The 19905-nt window shown below is 45.6% G+C and overlaps 1 protein-coding gene across 1 annotated transcript in view; it reads right to left on the reverse strand.

The window, feature by feature from the left end:
• Positions 1–19905, reverse strand: part of MUC16 (mucin 16, cell surface associated) — a 144822-nt gene that overhangs the window by 20499 nt on the left and 104418 nt on the right. Inside the window, exons 63-75 of the mRNA XM_025367835.1 lie at positions 18639–18766; positions 18345–18412; positions 17547–17719; positions 17178–17213; positions 16861–16926; positions 15629–15750; positions 15351–15418; positions 14582–14754; positions 14216–14251; positions 8296–8420; positions 8131–8198; positions 3446–3618; positions 244–279 (exon numbers count right to left, since the gene is read on the reverse strand). Of these exons, the coding sequence (XP_025223620.1) occupies positions 244–279; positions 3446–3618; positions 8131–8198; positions 8296–8420; positions 14216–14251; positions 14582–14754; positions 15351–15418; positions 15629–15750; positions 16861–16926; positions 17178–17213; positions 17547–17719; positions 18345–18412; positions 18639–18766 (1272 nt within the window). The remainder of the gene's footprint in view (positions 1–243; positions 280–3445; positions 3619–8130; positions 8199–8295; positions 8421–14215; positions 14252–14581; positions 14755–15350; positions 15419–15628; positions 15751–16860; positions 16927–17177; positions 17214–17546; positions 17720–18344; positions 18413–18638; positions 18767–19905) is intronic.

Raw genomic sequence — 19905 nt, forward strand, 5'->3', positions numbered from 1 at the left:
AATGCTTGTTCAAACTTCTTCTTCCAACCCAGAGGGGCGTGGAAAATTCACTAAGCCAAGACTATGGCTGCAGGTCTAAAAACAGGCCAAGGACTCAGCATTCTTCCTCCCACTGAGACGTTGCCCCTCACCACCTCAGGGGACCAGCCCGAATTTGGGGCAAGCTTCCTTTATGAATGAGGAGAAAAGCTTGAACCAAGACCCATGGAGATTGAAATGGGCACTGGATTCAAAGACACGTACTTGTAGGAGGCTCATCTGGACCAGGTTCATTGTAACCTAGAAACAAAGAGGTCACACATAAGAGGAGGTGGTGGAACCGACCCAGACACTCCATGCCTTTGTCCATAAGGGGCCCCTGCCTGGATGCCTTTCCCTTTGTGTATCTAGAGATGATGGATACATTTACGTATCATCTAATATTTGACTTAAATGTGTTCACCACTAGAAAGAATTTCCTGATATTTCAATTAGCACTGACCTTCCCTACTCACGTCTCTAGCATGCCTCCAGTGAGAGGCTGTCATTATCTTTGTGTTCACAAGTCTATCCTCCTGTCCATCCACGCCCCCCGCCTCCGCTTCCAGGCCTCCTCCAATCTATTCCTCCACCCAGTGAATGTTTATTAAGGGTTTACTATGTACAAGCCTTCCTTTACATTTGGGGACTAAAGGGCAGAAAAAAACAGTCTCTGCCCCTCTGGGGATTACATTAGGACAGGATGCACATGTAACCTATCTCTGTCCCTGGGGCCAGGCACAAGACCTGGTTAATAGTAGCTGCTTGGTAAATCTAAATGAAGGAACAAAATGAAGCGTAGAAGCTGTGCAGTTTACAAGGGGGAACAGCTCCCAGGAACAGCCAAGTCGAAGGGACTGTGTGTCAACTCAGATCATCAAGACCCAACCTGCACCTGTGTGTTTATCACAGCACTATTCACAATAGCAAAGATGTGGAATTAACCTACGTGTCCATCAACAGATGAATCGATACAGAAAATGTGGCATGTATGCCACAATGGAACACTATTCAGCCATAAAGAGAAAAAACCACGCTGGTGAGGTTGCAGAGAAAAAGGAGTGCTTATACACTGTTGGTGGGGGTGTAAATTAGTTCATCCACTGTGGAAAGCAGCGGGGCGACTCCTCAGAGAGCTAAAAACGGAACTACCATTCGACCCAGCAATCCCATCACTGGGTATATGCCCAAAGGAATATACATTTTTCTATCACAAAGACACATGTTCATTGCAGTACTATCCACAATAGCAAAGACGTGGAATCTACTTAAATGCCCATCAATGATAGACTGGATAAAGAAAATGTGGTACATATACACCATGGAATACTATGCAGCTATAAAAAAGAATGAGATCATTTCCTTTGCAGGAACATGGATGGAGCTGGAGGTCATTATCCTTAGCAAACTAATGTAGGAACAGAAAATCACTTATAAGTGGGAGCTAAATGATGAGAACACATGGACACATAGAGGGGAACAACACACACTGGGGCCTACCTGAGGGTGGAGGGTGGGAGGAGGGAGAGGATCAGAAAAAATAACTAATGAGTACTAGGCTTAATACTTGGGTGATGAAATAATCTGTACAACAAACCCCTGTGACACGAGTTTAACTATATAGAAAGCCTGCGCCTGTATGCCTGAACTTAAAAGTTAGAAAACAAGAATGAATCCATGTCTTTTGCAGCAACATGGATGAAACTGAAGTTACCTTAAGTGAAACAAGTCAGACACAGACAGACAAATATCACATGTTCTCACTCATAAGTGAGAGCTAAACAATGTGTGGACAAGAACTCAGAGAGGGGAATGACAGATAAAGGAGGCTTGGAAGGGTGAGGGCGTAGGGGAGGGGTGGGTGATGAGAAACGACTTAATGGATACAATGTATGTTATTGGAGTGGTGGATACTCTGAAAGCCCTGACTTCCTTGCTATGCAATCTATACATGTAACAAAATTGCACTTGTACCCCAGAAATGTACACAGACAATGAGGATGATGATGATGATAGTAATTATAACAATAAAGAACATCAAGAACCAGACCAGCCAAGAACTTAGCATGGGCATGAGCAAGTCCCTTCCCCTCTCTGTGCCTCAGTTTCCCTCTTTGCTAAAATAAGAGTAATGAAAGTCCAGGATGTCTCTCCACATCCTGGTTCCTACCTAAAGGTACCTCATATAAGTGATATGGGGTGCCCAACTCATGGGGTCATGATGATGAGCACTGTTCTTGGGTTGGTGGTGGAGGGGATGAAAGGGGAGCTATTTTATCAATTCTCCATGGTCATGCTTTGCCTCTCAGAACCCCAGTTAGGGGATGCCTTCTTAAATGTCTTTTCCTGAGTTCTAGACCAATGCTGAGGCCCAGTGTGCCTGAAGCTTAGATCCCCTAGATCTTCCTGGTATAGGGGCCTCACGTAGGAGAGAAGCCCATCCTTCCTCAATGGTAAGGAGAAAACAGGGAGGGAGCCGGGCGCGGTGGCTCATGCCTGTAATCCCAGCACTTTGGGAGGCCGAGGCGGGCAGATCACAAGGTCAGGAGATCGAGACCACGGTGAAACTCCGTCTCTACTAAAAATACAAAAAATTAGCCAGGCGTGGTGGCAGGCGCCTGTAGTCCCAGCTACTCAAGAGGCTGAGGCAGGAGAATGGCGTGAACCCGGGAGGCGGAGCTTGCAGTGAGCCAAGATCGCGCCACTGCACTCCAGCCTGGGCAACTGAGTGAGACTCCATCTCAAAAAAAAAAAAAAAAAAAAAGAAAAGAAAACAGGGAAGGAAAATGTGTTTGTTTTGTTTTGTTTTGAGACAGTCTTGCTCTGTCACCAGGCTGGAGTGCAATGGTGCAATCTCGGCTCACTGCAACCTCCGCCTCCTGGGTTCAAGCGATTCTCCTGCCTCAGCCTCCCGAGCAGCTGGGACTACAGGCGTGTACCACCACACCCAGCTAATTTTTGTATTTTTAGTAGAGACAGGGTTTCACCATGTTGGCCAGGGTGGTCTCAATCTCTTGACCTTGTGATCTGCCTGCCTTGGCCTCCCAAAGTGTTGGGATTACAAGTGTGAGCCACTGCGCCCAGTGGTAAATGTGTTTTTTGTCCCCCAAGTGCCCCCACCAGGAAGACTCTTCTGTGAGTTAAACATGTAGAGTGGATCATAGCACTGAATGCTGACAAGTGGAGCTCATATCCTGGTTCCATCACCATCAAGGTAAATTGCTTAACCTGTCTAAGCCTCAGTTTCTTCATCTGTAAAATGGGATTAATCAAAGTCCAACCTTGCATGGTGGTTATGGAAGGGTCAGTGGTAACACCAAGACTTGAACCCCAAGTCTTTCCCTAGAGAACCGGCAAACAGACACCCTCCTGGGCTGCAGCGGGGGTTGGGGGTTGAGGCAGGGAGATGGGGCTGCGAGATGCTCACCGTTAAGGTAGAGGCTGTCTTTGTCCAGAAAGTAGGGGCCCAGCCGGGTGATGCCGTGGGTCTGCTGGCTCAGCTCATGGAACACCTGCTTGATAGGCAGACCTGGGCCATTGAGGGGCTGCAGGTAGGTGCAGAGGATGTCCACCTGTGTCTTAGCGCCGTTCTTCACAGACCTGAGGAGGGAGAGGTGCACCTTTTGGGGATGAAGGTCACCTGGCACCTCTCCACTTGTGGTCACTGTCACTGCATAACTCACAGTCCATATTTTGGTCTCATTGACAATTTGCAGTTTCTCCACCTGGCCTTATCTATCATCTCAGGATGTCTGCACTTGCTGTTACTTTTGTCTGGAAGCTTCTCCCCATTTCTCCTTACCTGGATAACTTCTCGGTCATCCTCTAGGTCTCAGCTTAGAGGACTCCCTCCTCCTCCTCCTCTTCCTTCTCCTTCTCCTCTTCTTCCTCCTCTTCCTCCTCCTCCTCTTCGTCCTCCTCCCCCTCCTCCTCCTCCTCTTCCTCCTCCTCCTATCTTCCTAGGCAATTCCTAGGCAAGGTCAGGAACCTCCTCTGGGTCCCACAATCCTCCACTCTTCCCCTGTCACTGCCCTGATCACCCTCTGTGTAATCATAAATTATTTGTTCCTTTTCCTACCAGAACATGGTCTCCACGAAGGAGGAAAATAACCAGTTTAGCTTACTCTTATTGTATCGAAGCCCCAGAACCTAGCACCCCTTGACAACTCCCTGCAAAAATCAAAGTCCTAATGAATGGAGAAACAAAATATAGCATTTACATACAAGTGGAATATTATTCAGCCCTGAAAAAGGAAGGGAATTCTGACACATGCTACGACATGGATTAACGTTGAGGACATTATACTTGATGAAATAAGCCAGTCATACAGTATAAACCGGGACATATACCATATGATTCCTCCATTCATAGAAGGTCCTTAGAATCATCAGATTCACAGAGACAGAAAGTAGAACGGTGGGTGCCAGAGGCTTGAGGAGGGGGATGAGGAGTGAGTACTTCATGGGGATGGAGTTTCAGTTTGGGAAGATGAGAAAGTTCTGGAGATGGATGATAGTGGTGATGGCTGCACAGTAATGTGAATGTGCTTGATGCCACTGAACGGGAAATATGGCTAAAATAGTAAATTTAATGTGATGTGTATGTTACCACAATTTAGAAAAAAAAAAAAATCCAGGCTGGGCACAGGGGCTCACACCTATAATCCCAGCACTTCGGGAGGCTGAGGCGGGCGGATCATCTGAGGTCGGGAGTTTGAGACCAGCCTGACCAACATGGAGAAGTCCCATTTCTACTAAAAATACAAAATTAGCCGGATGTGGTGGCGCAAGCCTGTAATCCCAGCTACTCAGGAGGCTGAGGCAGGGGAATCGCTTGAACACAGGAGGCAGAGGTTGGCATGAGCCGAGATCATGCCTGGGCAACAAGAGCAAAGCTCCATCTTAAAAAAAAAAAAAAAAAAAAATCTAAGTCCTCCAAGGCCCTTCAACCCTGCTGATGTCTTGGGTCTCATCCTCTCTCTCTTTCCTTCTTGCTTTCTCTCTGCTCCAGCCACACTGGCCTCTTTGCTGCTTGTAGAACGTGCCAAGTTCATGTGCACCTCAAGACCTTTTCTCATGCTGTTCTCCCTGCCTGGAACAGTTTTCATGGCCATTTCGGACACAGCCCAAGATTCATCTTGGGTAAAGTTGCTCTTCCCATCACTCGCTATTTATTTATGCTTCGTATCACTTTACCCCATTTGAAGCCACTTTACTTAGACATTTATGTTCCTGTTTAGCATCTGTTCTCCACTGGGTGAGGGCAGGGACGGCATCTGTCTTATAACTCTAGTACCCAGCACCTGCCTTAGAGGAGCAGTGCCATGGGCATCAGTTGAGTAAAAATAAAAATGGAGAAGTAAATAGTAAATACCAAGAGAGTGCAAACTGACCCAAAGAAGTCAAGTTGGCAAGGATGCAAGAAAAGGAAACTCTTATACATGGTTGGTGGGAATGGTAGAGGAGTGGTGCCATGGGCATGGGTTGAGTAAAAATATGAATGGAGAAGTATCTAGTGAATACTAAGAGAGTGCAAAGTGACCCAGAAAAGTCAAGTTGGCAAGTATGCACGAAAAGGAAACTTTTATACACTGTTGGTGGGAATGTAAATTAGTACAACCTTGAATGAAAAACAGTATGGAGAGTTCTCAAAGAACAAAAAAAATTAGAACTACCATTTGACCCAGCAATCCCACTGTTGGGGATCTACCCAATGGAAAAGTTTTGGAAATAAATAGTGGTGATGGCTGCATGACATTGTGAATATAATCGACGTCACTGAATTGTACATTTAAAAATGGTTAAAATGGCAGATTTTATGTTACATGTATTTTTGCCACAATATAAAAAATTAATAATGTGATTTAAAAAAATAGATGCAGAAAAGGACCCTCTGAGAATAGCTCAACCTATATATATCTAAAGGAAATGAGGCCAGATGTGGTGGTTCATGCCTGTAAAATCCCAGCACTTCAGGAGGCCGAGGCAGGTGGATCTCTTAAGGCCAGGAATTAGAGACTAGCCTGGATAACATGGCAAAACCCCTTCTCTACTAAAAATGCAAAAAAATTTAGCCTGGTTTGGTATTGGGCACCTGTAATACTTGCTACCTGGGAGGCTGAGGCAGGAGAATCGCTTGAACCCGGGAGGCGGAGGTTGTGATAAGTCGAGATCGCACCACTGCACTCCAGCCTGGGTAGCAAAAGCAAAACTCCCTGGGAGGTTGAGGTACAAGAATTGCTTGAACTCAGGAGGCAGAGTTTGCAGTGAGCTGAGATTGCACCACTGCACTCCAGCTTGGGTGACAGAGTCTCACTCTGTCTAAAAAAAAAAAAAAAAAAAGAAAAGAAAAGAAAAAGAAATGAAACCTGCATCTTAAAGAGATAGCTGCACTCCTATGTTCATTGTAGCACTATTCAAAATAGCCAAGATATAGAAACAAGCTAAATGACCTTCAGTGGATGAATGGATAAAGAAAATGTGGCATACACATATACAACGAAATATTACTTGGTCTTTAAAAAGAAGAAAATTCTGCCCCTTGGGATAACATAGATGGAACTGGAGGACATTAGGCTAAGTGAAATAAGCCAGGCACAGAAAGACAAATACCGCACGATCTAACTTACAGGTGGAATCTAAAATTGTCAAACTCATAGAAGCAGAGAGTAGGATGGTGGTTGCCAGGGGCTGGGAGGAGGAGCAAATGGGGTGATATTGGTCAAAGGGTACAAACATGATAACTATGTAGAGGTAATAGATATATTAACTAGCTGAAATGTGGCCATCATTTTATAATGTATACCAAAATATCAAGTTGTACATTTTAAATGCAAGCAATTTTCATATGTCAAAAAATCAAATTGTCAGGAATAAATAAAAAAGTTATTTATACCAGTCAGAATAACAATCACTAAAAAGACAAAAACCAACCAACCCGCCAACCAGACAAACACCAAACAACCAGATGCTGGCAAGAATAAAAAAAAAAGGGAACTCTTATACACTGTTGGTGGGAGAGCGAATTAGTACAATCTCTATGGAAAACAACATGAGGATTTATCAAAGAACAAAAATGTAAAACTACCATTTGACCCAGCAATCCCACTATTGGGGATCTACCCAATGGAAAAGAAATCATTATATCAAAGAGACACCTGCACATGTTTGTTTATTGTAGCACTATTCACAATAGCAAAGATACGGACCTAACCTAAGTGTCCATCAACAGAAGACTGGATAAAGAAAATGTGATATATATATATACCACGAAATAATGTCTTTTGCAGAAACATGGATGGAATGGGAGTCCATTATCTTAAGTGAAACAACTCAGAAATAGAAAGTAAAATACCGCATGTTCTCACTTATAAGTGGGAGCCAATGGACTCCATGTCCATTAGCTCATGGTCAAATACCATACGTTTTCACTTATACGTGGGAGCATGGACTCCAGGTCCATGTACACACGGACATGGAGTGTGGAATAATAGACACTGGATACTCAGAAAGGTGGGAGAGTGAGAGAAGGGCGGGGAACCTCACTTAATGGGTACAATGTACAGTATTTGGGTGATGCGTACACTAAAAGATACTGTCTGAAAGTCTACTGTCTGCAGACTTCACTATGCAATATATGCATGTGACAAAAACTGCACTTGCACTCCTTAAATCCATTTTAAAAAAAGAATGGGGCTGGACGTGGTGGCTCACGCCTGTAATCCCAGCACTTTGGGAGGCCGAGGAGAGCGGATCACCTGAGGTCAGGAGTTCGAGATCAGCCTGACCAACATGAGAAACCCCATCTCTACTACAAATACAAACAAACAACAACAAAAACAATAGCCAGGCATGGTGGTACACGCCTGTAATCCCAGCTACTCTGGAGGCTGAGGCAGGAGAATCACTTGAACCCAGGAGGCGGAGGTTGCAGCGAGCCAAGATCATGCCATTGCACTCCAGCCTGGGCAACGAGAGCAAAACTTCATCTCATAAAAAAAAAAAAGAAAGATGAAAAGACAAAAAAAATATAGCCCACCCCAACCCAAGAAGGCCCTCCCAGTCAGAACCCTAACTTCTTGGTGGTGGGCTGTGGGTGGGGCAGTTTCTCACCTTAGTGCAATGACCCTGCAGCCTGTGTACCGTGCACCCACGCTGCTCCTCTGGAACAAAGGGCTGAGCTGCAGAGGGAGAAGGGAGCCGTGGTTGGTCAGAGGCAGGCAGGCAACAGCCCTAGGATGGGCATGGCAGGGCTGCAGAGGGAGGCAGGCCTCTTACCAGGTGCTGCATGACATTGTCTGTGATGTTGAACTTGAGGGAGCCGGGTTGACCCATGTCCGCCATGTAGCGCAGGTTGTTGATGGTGAAGTTCAGTGTGAAGGGCTCCTCGCTGACCACCCCAGCTAGGGCAGGGGGAAGAGAGAGAGAGAGAGAGACAGAGAGAGAGATGAACCTCTTGGGGAGGATGATGGGTGGGTAGGGGGTGGTGTGGGACAAGGTGGGGGCAGTGTGTTCCAAAGACCCTGGGTTCACCTCTCAATAAGCCCAAGGCTGACTTTTAATGGAGACATCTCCAGCAGCCAGTAAGGGTGTGCTTAATGATTTGGGATGTCCAGATGGGGTCCTATCCAAATGCAAGAAGGGAGGATTCTGTAAAAAGTGCCAGTGATTCTGATCTTTCCCAGGGGTAAGGCTCCGTATAACCACACTGATGTAGAAGTCATGCATGACTCCAGACATTTTAAAAAAATGTATTCTCTCTCTCTCTCTTCCTGTCTCCCCCTTGATCCTTCTCTGCCTTTCTCCCATTTCTCTCTCTCCTGCACTCACAACCAGGTATGCTAATCTTCTATGCATTGGTTAACATGGCCAACAATCTTTGCAGCCATAACCAACCTCTCTGCACCTCAGTTTACTCATCTGTAAAATGAGATGACAATGGTTCACAATGATGATTCCTGCCTCAACAGTTGTTATAAAGCTTAAACAGTTAATCATTGTAAAGCATGTAAGCACTGCTGGGCACACAGGTCAATATGGTGTACATATTTATTATATAAAATATATCACAAATGCTTTCTAATCACTCCCTCTGTGTGGAACTTTATGGAAGTATGAGCTAAGGATTCTCTTTTACTTTTTTTCTTTTTTCTTTTTTTTTGTTTTGAGATGGAGTCTCACTCTGTCGCCCAGGCTGGAGAGCAGTGGTGCGATCTCGGCTCACTGCAAGCTCCACCTCCAGGTTTTACACCATTCTCCTGCCTCAGCCTCCTGAGTAGCTGGGATCACAGGCGTGCACCACCACACCCAGCTATTTTTTTTTTTTTTTTTTTTTTAGTAGAGATGGGATTTCACCGTGTTAGCCAGGATGGTCTCGATCTCCTGACCTTGTGATTCACCCGCCTCAGTCTCCCAAAGTGCTGGGATTACAGGCATGAGTCACTGCGCCCAGCCAAGCTAAGATTTAAGACAAACCGCTAGAAGAAAAGTTTACCTCTCCTTCTCTCCCTGCCTTTCTTCTTTTCATCATTCTTGAATTTCCTTCTGTTCATTCTTCCTTCTCTCCTTCTTTCTCTCCTGAACTTCCTTCTGTTCATTCTTCCTTCTCTCCTTCTCTGTTTCTATCATTTCTTCTTCCTTTCCATCTTTCATTCTATTAATGCATCCTTTCTTTCTTGCTGACTTCCTTCCTTTCATTTTACCTTCTATCATTTATTTATCCTTCCTCTTCCTTCTCTCACTTCTTTCCTTCTTTTCAACCATCCATCCATCCATTTGTCCATCCATCCATCCGTCCATCCATCCACCCATCCATCCATCCATTCATTTATCCATCCATCTATCCATCCATCCACCTACCCACTCATCTGTCCATCCATCCATCCATCCATCCACCTACCCATTAATCCATCCATCCATCCATCCACCCACCCATCCGTTCATCCATCTGTCCATCCATCCATTCATCCATTCACTCACTCACCCAACCATCTGTTCATCCATCCATCCATCCACCCATTCATCCACCCACCCATCCACCCATCCATCCATCATCTATCTTTCCTTCCTTACACCTCTCTTTTCTTCCTTCCATCCACTTATCCACCTTTCCTCCTCCTTTTCTTCTTTCATCCATTTTTTTGTTTCTTCAATCCACTCATCCATCCTCTCTCCCTTCCTCCTTCCATTCATCACTTCTTCCTTCCATCTATCCACCTTGCCTTCCTTCCATATATGTGGAATTTGTCCTACACTGCTCCAGGAACATTTGAAGGGGAGTAGGGGGGTGGGGTAAAGAAATATTCTGGCCCTTCAATAGCCCCACCTACCATTGTCCCACCAATGCCTCCTATTGGCTGAACCTAACAGGCAGCTAGTTAGCATGGGAACCTGGGAAATGAAGTTTTCATGAGTCAGAACTCTATCCCACAGAGCACAGGAAGGTTGGAGAATGGATCCGAGGACAAAAACAAAACAAAACCAAACAAAAACCCACAATAGGTATAATAGAGAAAGCCCATAAGAAGTTACATTCCTATAAAAGAGAAGCAGACAACAGAATATAAACCAATAAGTTCAAAAAAGTGAGAGAAGTATTGTGAAGGATTAACAGAAAACAAACAAACAAACAAACCAAAAAACCCAGGATCTCATTTGGAAGTATAAGTGAGACAAATTAGTGTAAGAAATTGACTTTTCCTTCACAGTCCACAGATTGAACAGACAATCCACAGAGTGGGAGAAAATCTTCACAATCTATATATCCAACAAAGGACTAATATCTAGAATCTACAACGAACTCAAACAAAATAGCAAGAAAAAACAAACAATCCCATCAAAAAGTGGGCTAAGGACATGAATAGACAATTCTTGAAAGAAGATACACAAATGGCCAATGAACATATGAAAAAATGTTCAACATCACTAATGACCGGGGAAATGAAAAATCAAAACCATAATGTGATACCACCTTACTTCTACAAGAATTGCCATAATCAAAAAATAAAAAAATAATAGATGTGGCTCTGGGGGCCAAGACTGTCGGCTAGAAGCAGAGTGCTTGGAGGCTCCCATTGAAAAAAACCACAGTAAGTTTGTGAATCCTTCCCTGGCAACCAAGATAGCCAGGTTCCCTCATCAAAATTGACTAGAAGGCTGGCAGTGACCCATGGAGAGAAGGAAGAGCAGTGTGGTGTGGTGGCCCACCTGAGAGACACAAGGAGAAGGGGAACCCCTTCCCCCTAGCCAAGGGAGGTGGTGAGTGAGCGGGGTATCCAATCTGGAGAAACTGTGCTTTTTCCACGGAACTGTGCGACCCACAGATTGGAAGATCCCATTCGCGAACCCATGCCACTGGGACCTAGTGTCCCAACCCCAGAACGCACAGATTCTTACAGCTGGAATCTACCTAAGCCTACGGAACTCCCCGGGGGAGGGGCGACCAACACTGGCTGCAGCTGCCTGCTGTCTAAGTCTTTTGAGTTCCTTGGGGGAGGGGCAACAGCCAGCACTGGGACTCACAACTGCCTAACACGCTAAGCTCCCTGGGTGGGGGAAGGGCAGCACCCCTTTCTGTAGCTCCAGTCTGTGCTTTTTCCCTGCTGGAGCCAGTAAGGCTGAATGGCTTCGTCTCAAGGTTTGTCCCCACAGTCCAACACACCGGCTGTGGCAGTCTTCAGCCAAAGTGACTCTTCAGGGCTTACCCTTACCCAACCTTCCTCAGTGGGCAGGGCTTTCCTGTAGGATCTCCAATAATTCCAGCCAGAGGCTCAGGGACAGAATTCAGACTCCCTGGGCTTGAGCCCCTAGTGGGAGGGGTGGCTGCAGTCTCTGCAGACCAGCAGAGTTAGCCTCTCCTCCTGGTAGTTCTGAGGAATTCAGGCAGCCCAGATGTGTGGGTTTCCCCCCAGTGAAGCACCCCCTCTCCACCAGGGACAAAGGGCTTCATTAAATGGGTCCTGTTCCCCATGCCAGTCAACTGGGTGAGACCCTCCAACAATAGTTGTCAGACACCCTATACAGGAGCGATCCTCCTGGCATCAGGTTGGTGCCCCTCAAGATCAGAGGTCCTAGAAGAAGCAGGCACCTATCTTTGCTGCTCTCCAGCCTCCCTGTATGACATCTCCAGGCATGGGAGTGAATCAGATGAATAGGACCTGAAGTGAACCCCTAGCAAACTGCAGCAGCCCTACAGAAGAGGGACCTATTGACAGAAAAACAAGCAGAAAGTGACAACAACAGCATCAACAACAACTACAACAACAAAAAGTCCTCCACAAAAACCCCTCCAAGGATCAGCATCCTCAAAGCCTGAAACTAAAACTCACAAAGATAAGAAAGAATCAACAAAAATATGCTGAAAACCCAAAAGACCAGAGTGCCTCTTCTCCTCCAAATGACCACAACATCTCTCCATTAAGGGTGCAGAACTGGATGAAGGATCAGATGGATGAATTGACAGAAATAGGCTTCAGAAGATGGACAATAAAAAAGTACAATGAGCTAAGGGAGCATGTCCTAATGCAATGCAAAGAAGCCAAGAACCTTGATGAAAGGTTAAAGGAATTGCTAACTAGAATAAACAGTTTAGAGAGGAACATAAACAACCCGATGGAGCTGAAAAACAGCACAAAAACTTCGTGAAGCATACACAAGTATCAACAGCCAAATCGATCAAGTGGAAGAAAGGATATCAGCAATGACCAAGCTGAGCCTGAGTTGAGCCTTCTAGGAAAACCAAAGAGTCAACTACACATCATCAAGGAACCTAACTCTCTCGAATTCAGCCCCATAATCCTGAGTCAGCTCCAACTGGATTGGTAGCAACTTTTTTTTTTTTTTTTTTTTTGATAACCATTCTGAAGCTGTTTTGAACTGAGAGTAAATGAACGCTATTATCAATTGGTGATGTCTGCCATGAATGCTGCAATCAATTAATGATGTCTGTCATGGATGAGGGAGTGCAGCAGATGCCATATAGTTTTCCAGTGTAAACTCTGGCAGACACTAAAGTTGAACCAAGGCAGAAGAGGAAATTTTCCATACATTATAAGAAAGCATACTTCATTCTTTCCTTCCCCGGGAAAATCCATGTTTTCCTGTAGATCCAAATCTGTCAATCTACCATGTACAAGGTCCTGAAGTAGATACTAGGGAAGCACAAGGGAGTAAGACACAGTTGCTCCAATCAGCAGGTTTATGCACTATTGGGGTGACTGGATATAAACACAATGTTCAAAGCAGAGAAAATGTGTTTGCAATTGACTTAAAAAATATGCAACAGGACTTAGAATGAGTGACAAAATAAAAGGTTCCCATAATTCTTTTGCCTATAATAATTCAAGTTTTTTTTTCCTTTTTAGAAATCATATTAAATAGTACCAGTTAAACACTGAGCATAGCACTTTGGTGCATATTCAGGACCCAATAAGTTCACATATTACCTATTACCTTTGTTATCACCACCACCATCATAATCATCACCATCCCTGTCACCATCACCATCATTATTGTCATAATCACCACCATCATTACCACCATCACCATCATCATCATTACCATCACCACCACCATCACCATTGTCATCATGATCATCATAATCACCATCACCATCGTCATCATCATCGCCACCATCAGTATCATCATAAAAACAGCTCTTTGAGAGGAGAGATTATTAATTGTTTCATGATCCATGCCATATCCCCAGGATTTGGCAGAGCCCCAGGGCTTGGCACAGTGCTCAATAAAGTTTGTTGGTTGGCTCATCATCACTAGATTTATAAAGAATTTCCATCTTTATTTGACTGAATAATGGAAGAGATGTTTACACTCATCAGCCATGCTCTAACAGAGGTGCCATTGGCACATACTTATTCAAGGGACCAGTAGAAGGGATGGAGCCCCAGAATTTCCCAGGTCCACTGTGGTAGTCCCAAGAGCTACAGAGAAGCCCTCTTCAGCGGAAGCATCCAACCCTCTCATGGCAGAAAGGTCAGCAAATAAAACTATTTACAGGCCTTGCTGCATATGAGGCCTGAGTTGAGTCTCTCTCTGGAGTTGGCCAGAAGGGAAAGGGAATAACTTGTGCCCTCCCAGCCCCTTTCCTTATGAAGAGGACATAGGGGCATAGGAAGAGGGGACAGCTCCTGCCCTGCTTGGCATATAATTGGGGCCACTGGAGCATGGGTTGAATACTCACTGCTGGTGGTGGGCACAGAGCTCCGATGGGTGAAACCTGCATAGAGAAGGAGGGAGGAGAGTGGGTAAGGGTTAAGGGAGAGGTGGGCAATCAAATAGGGGTCACAGATACCCTAGTGGAATGGAAGAAGTTTCAAGGAACAGAGGCCTTTGAAGATTCTCTATCAGTACTCTCAGATCAGGGAAGAAGGTACTTGGGATGAACTCAGTCCAAGATGAAGAAACTATGAAGTTCAGACATCAGTCATCACACAAAGACAACATAGCCAAGACTTCAGTGGCCAGTCAGGGAGTGTGACCTCAAGTCAGAGAGTAAGAGGCTGCCCAGCAAAGAGGAAGACTCTCCAACCACATCACAGCTGCTCACCATTGACATAGAGACTGTCCCTGTCGAGGGTGTAGGGCCCCAGCTCAGTGATGCTGTGGGTCAGCTGGCTCAGCTCCAAATACAGCTGCTCTCTGTCCAGCCCAGGGCCTGTGGGGTCAGGGCGGTGGGTGCAGATGACATCCACTCCGGTGGCTTCCCCATCCTTCTCTGGCCTAGGGAGGGCAGATAAGGGGAATGACATTAAATAGACTGCCTACAGGGAGGCATTATGAGATTCCTGAGGGCAGGACAGGAAGGGGACAGAGGAAATGAGACTCCTGGTGGACAGGTGAGAAGCCATACTAAGATTTTCTGAATGTGCTGACTTCCAGGCAGCCTGGGAATGTGAGTAGGGTCAGGAATACAAGAATTTTATAAAACTGCATTCTCATGGCATGGGGACAGGACAGCCCAGACTTGAGAAACATTAAGAGCTGGAATTGGGGATAAAAGCAAGTGGATGGGGGATGTTTATCCTGAGAGAAACCTTGGAAGATAATTTAACACCTGAAGGAGAGGGAGGTGGGGAGAAGTAAGAAATTCAGAGGGATCACCAAGGTAGAAGCCTGATCTGGCTGATGGGCCCTGCAAGTTCTCTCGGTTGACGGGGGAGGTGGTCAGATCAGAAGATATGTTGGTCCTGGAGCCACCAATGCCTGAATTCCACTTGTGCTGAGGACTTCCACAGGGAGGGAAGGAAGAAAGCTGACCAAACTCCTTGGGCCTGGGAACACTTGGGGCAGCCAGACTGGTTATTCTCAGTTCTCACCTGAGCAAGTTCAGCCTGCAGCCAGAGTACAGAGGGCCAACACTGGTGTTCTTGAACAAGGGCCTTAGCTGTGGTGGAGGAAGAGGGAGGTGAGTAGGACAGCTGAGGACATAGGAGCAAGGAAGATGTAAGGTGGGAGGGGCTGTAATCAGGGGGTGAGAATTGCATCTCTCAGGTGAGGGGAGGTGGGTGAGATCTTCTTCCATGCCTTGGAATGGGTGATGTAGATGGAACGAGACAAGGTGGGCAGGGCAGAGTGAGGTGGGCAGGGCTCTCACCAGACCCTGAAGGACCCTCTCTGTAGTGTTGAACTTCCTGGAGCCAGGCCACATGTTCTCCTCATACTGCAGGTTAGTGATGGTGAAGTTGAGGGTGAATAGTATCAGGAGATGGCTGGCAGCTGTAGTGTAGGTGGGAAATAAACACTATGTTCAAAAGCAGAGAACATTTAAGAGTTTGTAATAGACTTATCTCTAAACATATGCAACCAGATTTAAAGAGAGTGATAAAATAGGTTTTCATGCCTCCCTTGACTATAATGATCAAAGTTTTTCATATAGCATGCTAAATAATAATAGTTAGATGCTGAGCACAACCTTTCATGCATATTCAGTGTTCCATAATACTAGATACTATCTATTACCTTTGTTATCACCACCATCATCATCATCACCAACACTGCGGCCATCACTTTCATTATTGTCATCACCACCACCATCAGGACCAAAACCAAGATCATCATAATCCCTATCATCCCCATCACCATCATCATCATCATCATCCACATCATCACCTGCACTATCACCACCAGGAACGCGGTCACCAGCACCATCGCTATTTCATCCTTACCATCATAACGATCACCACCACCATCATCATCATCACAATCACCACCACCACCGCCACACAGCCATCATGATCCACATCACCACCACTGGTACCATGATCACCAACACCCTCATCACATCATCCTTAACCATCATAACCACCACCACCACCACCACTATCATCATCATCCTCATTGTCAGTATCACCATCACATTGTCAATCACTGCCACAATCACCACCATCACCACCACTGTCATCCTTCCTATAATCACCACCAACACTATCATCATCATCATCATCATCACATCATCATTACTGTCAAAACCACTACCATCATCAGTATCATCATCATCATCATCTTCATAATCACCATTATCATCACATCATGGTCATCAGCATCACCATCATTATTGTAATGATCTCCAGCAACATCATCATCACCACTATCCCACATCATCCTCAAAATAAAATAAGCTCTCTGAGGGCAGATATTTTTAACCTCTTTTGTGTTCCCTGCTTTATCTCTAGGGCCTGGCAGAGAGTGGGTGCTCAAAGAAGTTTGTTGGGTGACTCATCATCAGTAAATTTGCTATGATTTTTAATCTTTATTTAAGTAAAAAGAACAGAGATGTTGACACTCATCATGCATACTCTAATAGAGATGTCATTGACTGGCACTTACCTGAAGGGCCAAGTAGCGAGGTTGGAGTCCTAGATGCTCCCAGATACACTGTGGGGATCCCAGGAGCTGAGGAGAAGCCCACATTAGTTAAAGCAGCAAGCTCTTTCATGGCAGAAATGCCAGCAGATAGGAGTATTTCTGCATACGGGGCTTGAGATTAGTGTCTCTCTGGAGCTGGGCCAGAGGGAAAGGGAATCATTTATACCCTCTCAGATCCTTCCCTCATGAAGAAGATATAGGGGCATAGGAGAAGCGGGTCAGCTCCTGTCCTGCTTGGAGTAGGATTTGGGCCACTGGAATGTTAGTAGAATACTCACTGCTGGTGGTGGGCACAGAGCTCCGATGGGTGAAACCTGCATAGAGAGGGAGGAAGGAGAGTGGGTAAGGGTTAAGGGAAATGTAAGGGACCAAAAGGGGTCAGTGCTACCATGGTGCAAATGAAGGAGTTTCAGGGAACATGGGCTTTGAGGATTCTCTATAAGCACCCTCAGATCAGGGAAGAAGGTCCTGAGGATGAAGGTCTCCAGTACAAGATGAAGAAGAAACCATGAAGTTCGGATTAGTCATCAAACACGGACAACATGGCCAAGACTTTAATGGCCAGGTAGGGAGTGTGACCTCAAGACAGAGAGTAGAGGCCTGCTCAACAAGGAAGAAGAAACTCCAACCACATCACAGTTTCTCACCATTGACAAAGAGGCTGTCGTTGTCCAGGGTATAGGGGCCCAGCTCAGTGATGCTGTGGGTCAGCTGACTCAGCTCCCAATACAACTGCTCTCTGTCCAGCCTAGGGCTTTTGGGGTCAGGGTGGTGGGTGCAGATGGCGTCTACTCCAGTGGCTGCCCCATCCTTCTCAGGCCTGGAGAGGGCGGGTGAGGGGAATAATAATAAAATTTTGTCTAGGGAGGAGTCCCAAGATTGCTGAGTGAAGGACAGGAAGGGGCCACAGGAAATGAGAAGCCTGGTGCACAGATGAGAAGCCACACTTAGATTCTCTGAGTGCACTGACTACTGTCCAGCTTGGGACAGTGAGCATACTTGTGGATACAAGAATTTTTCTAACATTGCCGTGTGGCTCTTGCATTCTTATGGCATGGGGACAGGACAGCTTAGACTTGAGACAGGTGAAGAGCTGGAATTGAGAATTAAACAAGTGAATGAGGCATGTTTGTCTTGAGAGAAATCCTAGTTAGAGAATTTAACACCTAAAGGCAGAGGAGGTGGGGAAAAAAGAGGGAATTCAGAGGGATGGCCAGGGTGAAAGTCCAATCTTTCTGATGGACCCTGTGGAAATTTTCAGTTGATTTGGGTGGGATGGCAGGGGGCAGTGGTAATATTGGGAGACAGATTAGTCTTGGAGCCACTGTTCCTTGAGTTCCATCTTTGATGAGAATAACCACAGAGAGGGCAGGAAAAAAGAAGTGCAAACTCATGGAGACTGGAAACAATTGGGGCAACAAAGGTTGGCAATTCTAAGGTCTCACCTGAGCAAGGTCAGTCTGCAGCCAGAGTACAGAGGGCCAACACTGGTGCTCTTGAACAGGGGCCTGAGCTGTGGGGGAGGGACAGGGAGGTGAGTAGGATGGCTGAGGGGGTAGGGGCAGGGGACTACTCATTGGGGCTGGCACCAGTAGGTGGACCTGGCATCAGTGGATGGGGGCTCATGTCTCTGGGTGTGAGGGGAGGTGGGTGAGATCTTCTTCTGTGCTCTGCCATGAGTGAGAGAGGTGGGGCTAGACAAGGTGAACTGGGCAGAGTGAGATGCTTGGGGCTCTTACCAGGCCCTGAAGGACCCTCTCCGTGGTGTTGAACTTCCTGGAGCCAGGGTGCTGCATGTTCTCCTCATACCGCAGGTTGGTGATGGTGAAGTTGAGAGTGAACGGCACCAGGAGAGGGCTGGCAGCTGCCATGGAGGTGGGAAAGAAATGACATGTTCAAGAGTAGAGAACTTTATACATTTCCAAAAGGCCTGCTTCTAAACATATGCAACGGGATTTAGAGAGAGAATAAAATAAAAAGTTTCCATGCGTCCCTTGACTATAACGATAGAAGTTTCTAACCAAGCCTACTAAATAATAGTAGTAACTAGCATACCTCTTGGTGCATATTCAGAGTTCTATAATACTAAATATTATCTGTTACTTTTATTATCAGCATTGTCATCATCAATGTCACCAACACTGTGACCCTCACTATTATTATTGTCATCACCACCAGCATCAGCACCACCCACATCAGCACCAAAATCATGACCAAAACTGTGGTGATGGTCATGGGGATGCTAGAATCATCCCCACTACCATCATCATCATCATCACCACCACCACCACAATCATCATTTGCATCATCATCACCAGCACCATGATTACCAACACCATTATCATATCATCATTACTCTCATCACCACCACCACCACCATCACAACCATCATCATTATAATCATCATTATCTTCATTGTAACCATCACAATCACTATTGTCAATCACTACCACAACCACCATCATCCTTACCACCATCATTCTTCCCATAATCACCCCTACAACTATCCTCCTCATCATCACATGATTACCATCATAACCACCACCACCATCATCATCATTATTATCATTGTCAACATCATCATTAATATTGTCAATCACTACCAAAACCACCACCATCACCAACACCACTATCATCCTTCCCGTAATCACCACCACCATTGTCATCATCACAGCATCACCATTATAACCCCTGCCACCAACATCATCATCACCACCACCATCTTCATAATTATCATCCTTATCGCCATCATTATCACTAGCATCACCATTTTTATTGTCGTCATCTCCAGTAACCTCAGCACCAACAATCTCCATCACCCTCACAATAAAATAAGCTTCCTTGCAGCAGAGATTTTTAACTCTTTTGTGTCCCCTTCCTTATCCCTAGAGCCCTGCAGAAACTAGGCACTCAATTAAGTTTGTTAGATGACTCCTCATCCATAGATTCGCTAGGATATTTTATTTAAGCGAAAATGGCAGAGATGTTGACAGTCATCAGGCATAC

The sequence above is a fragment of the Theropithecus gelada genome, chromosome 19, assembly GCF_003255815.1.
Source record: "Theropithecus gelada isolate Dixy chromosome 19, Tgel_1.0, whole genome shotgun sequence".
NCBI classification, from domain to species: Eukaryota; Metazoa; Chordata; class Mammalia; order Primates; family Cercopithecidae; genus Theropithecus; species Theropithecus gelada.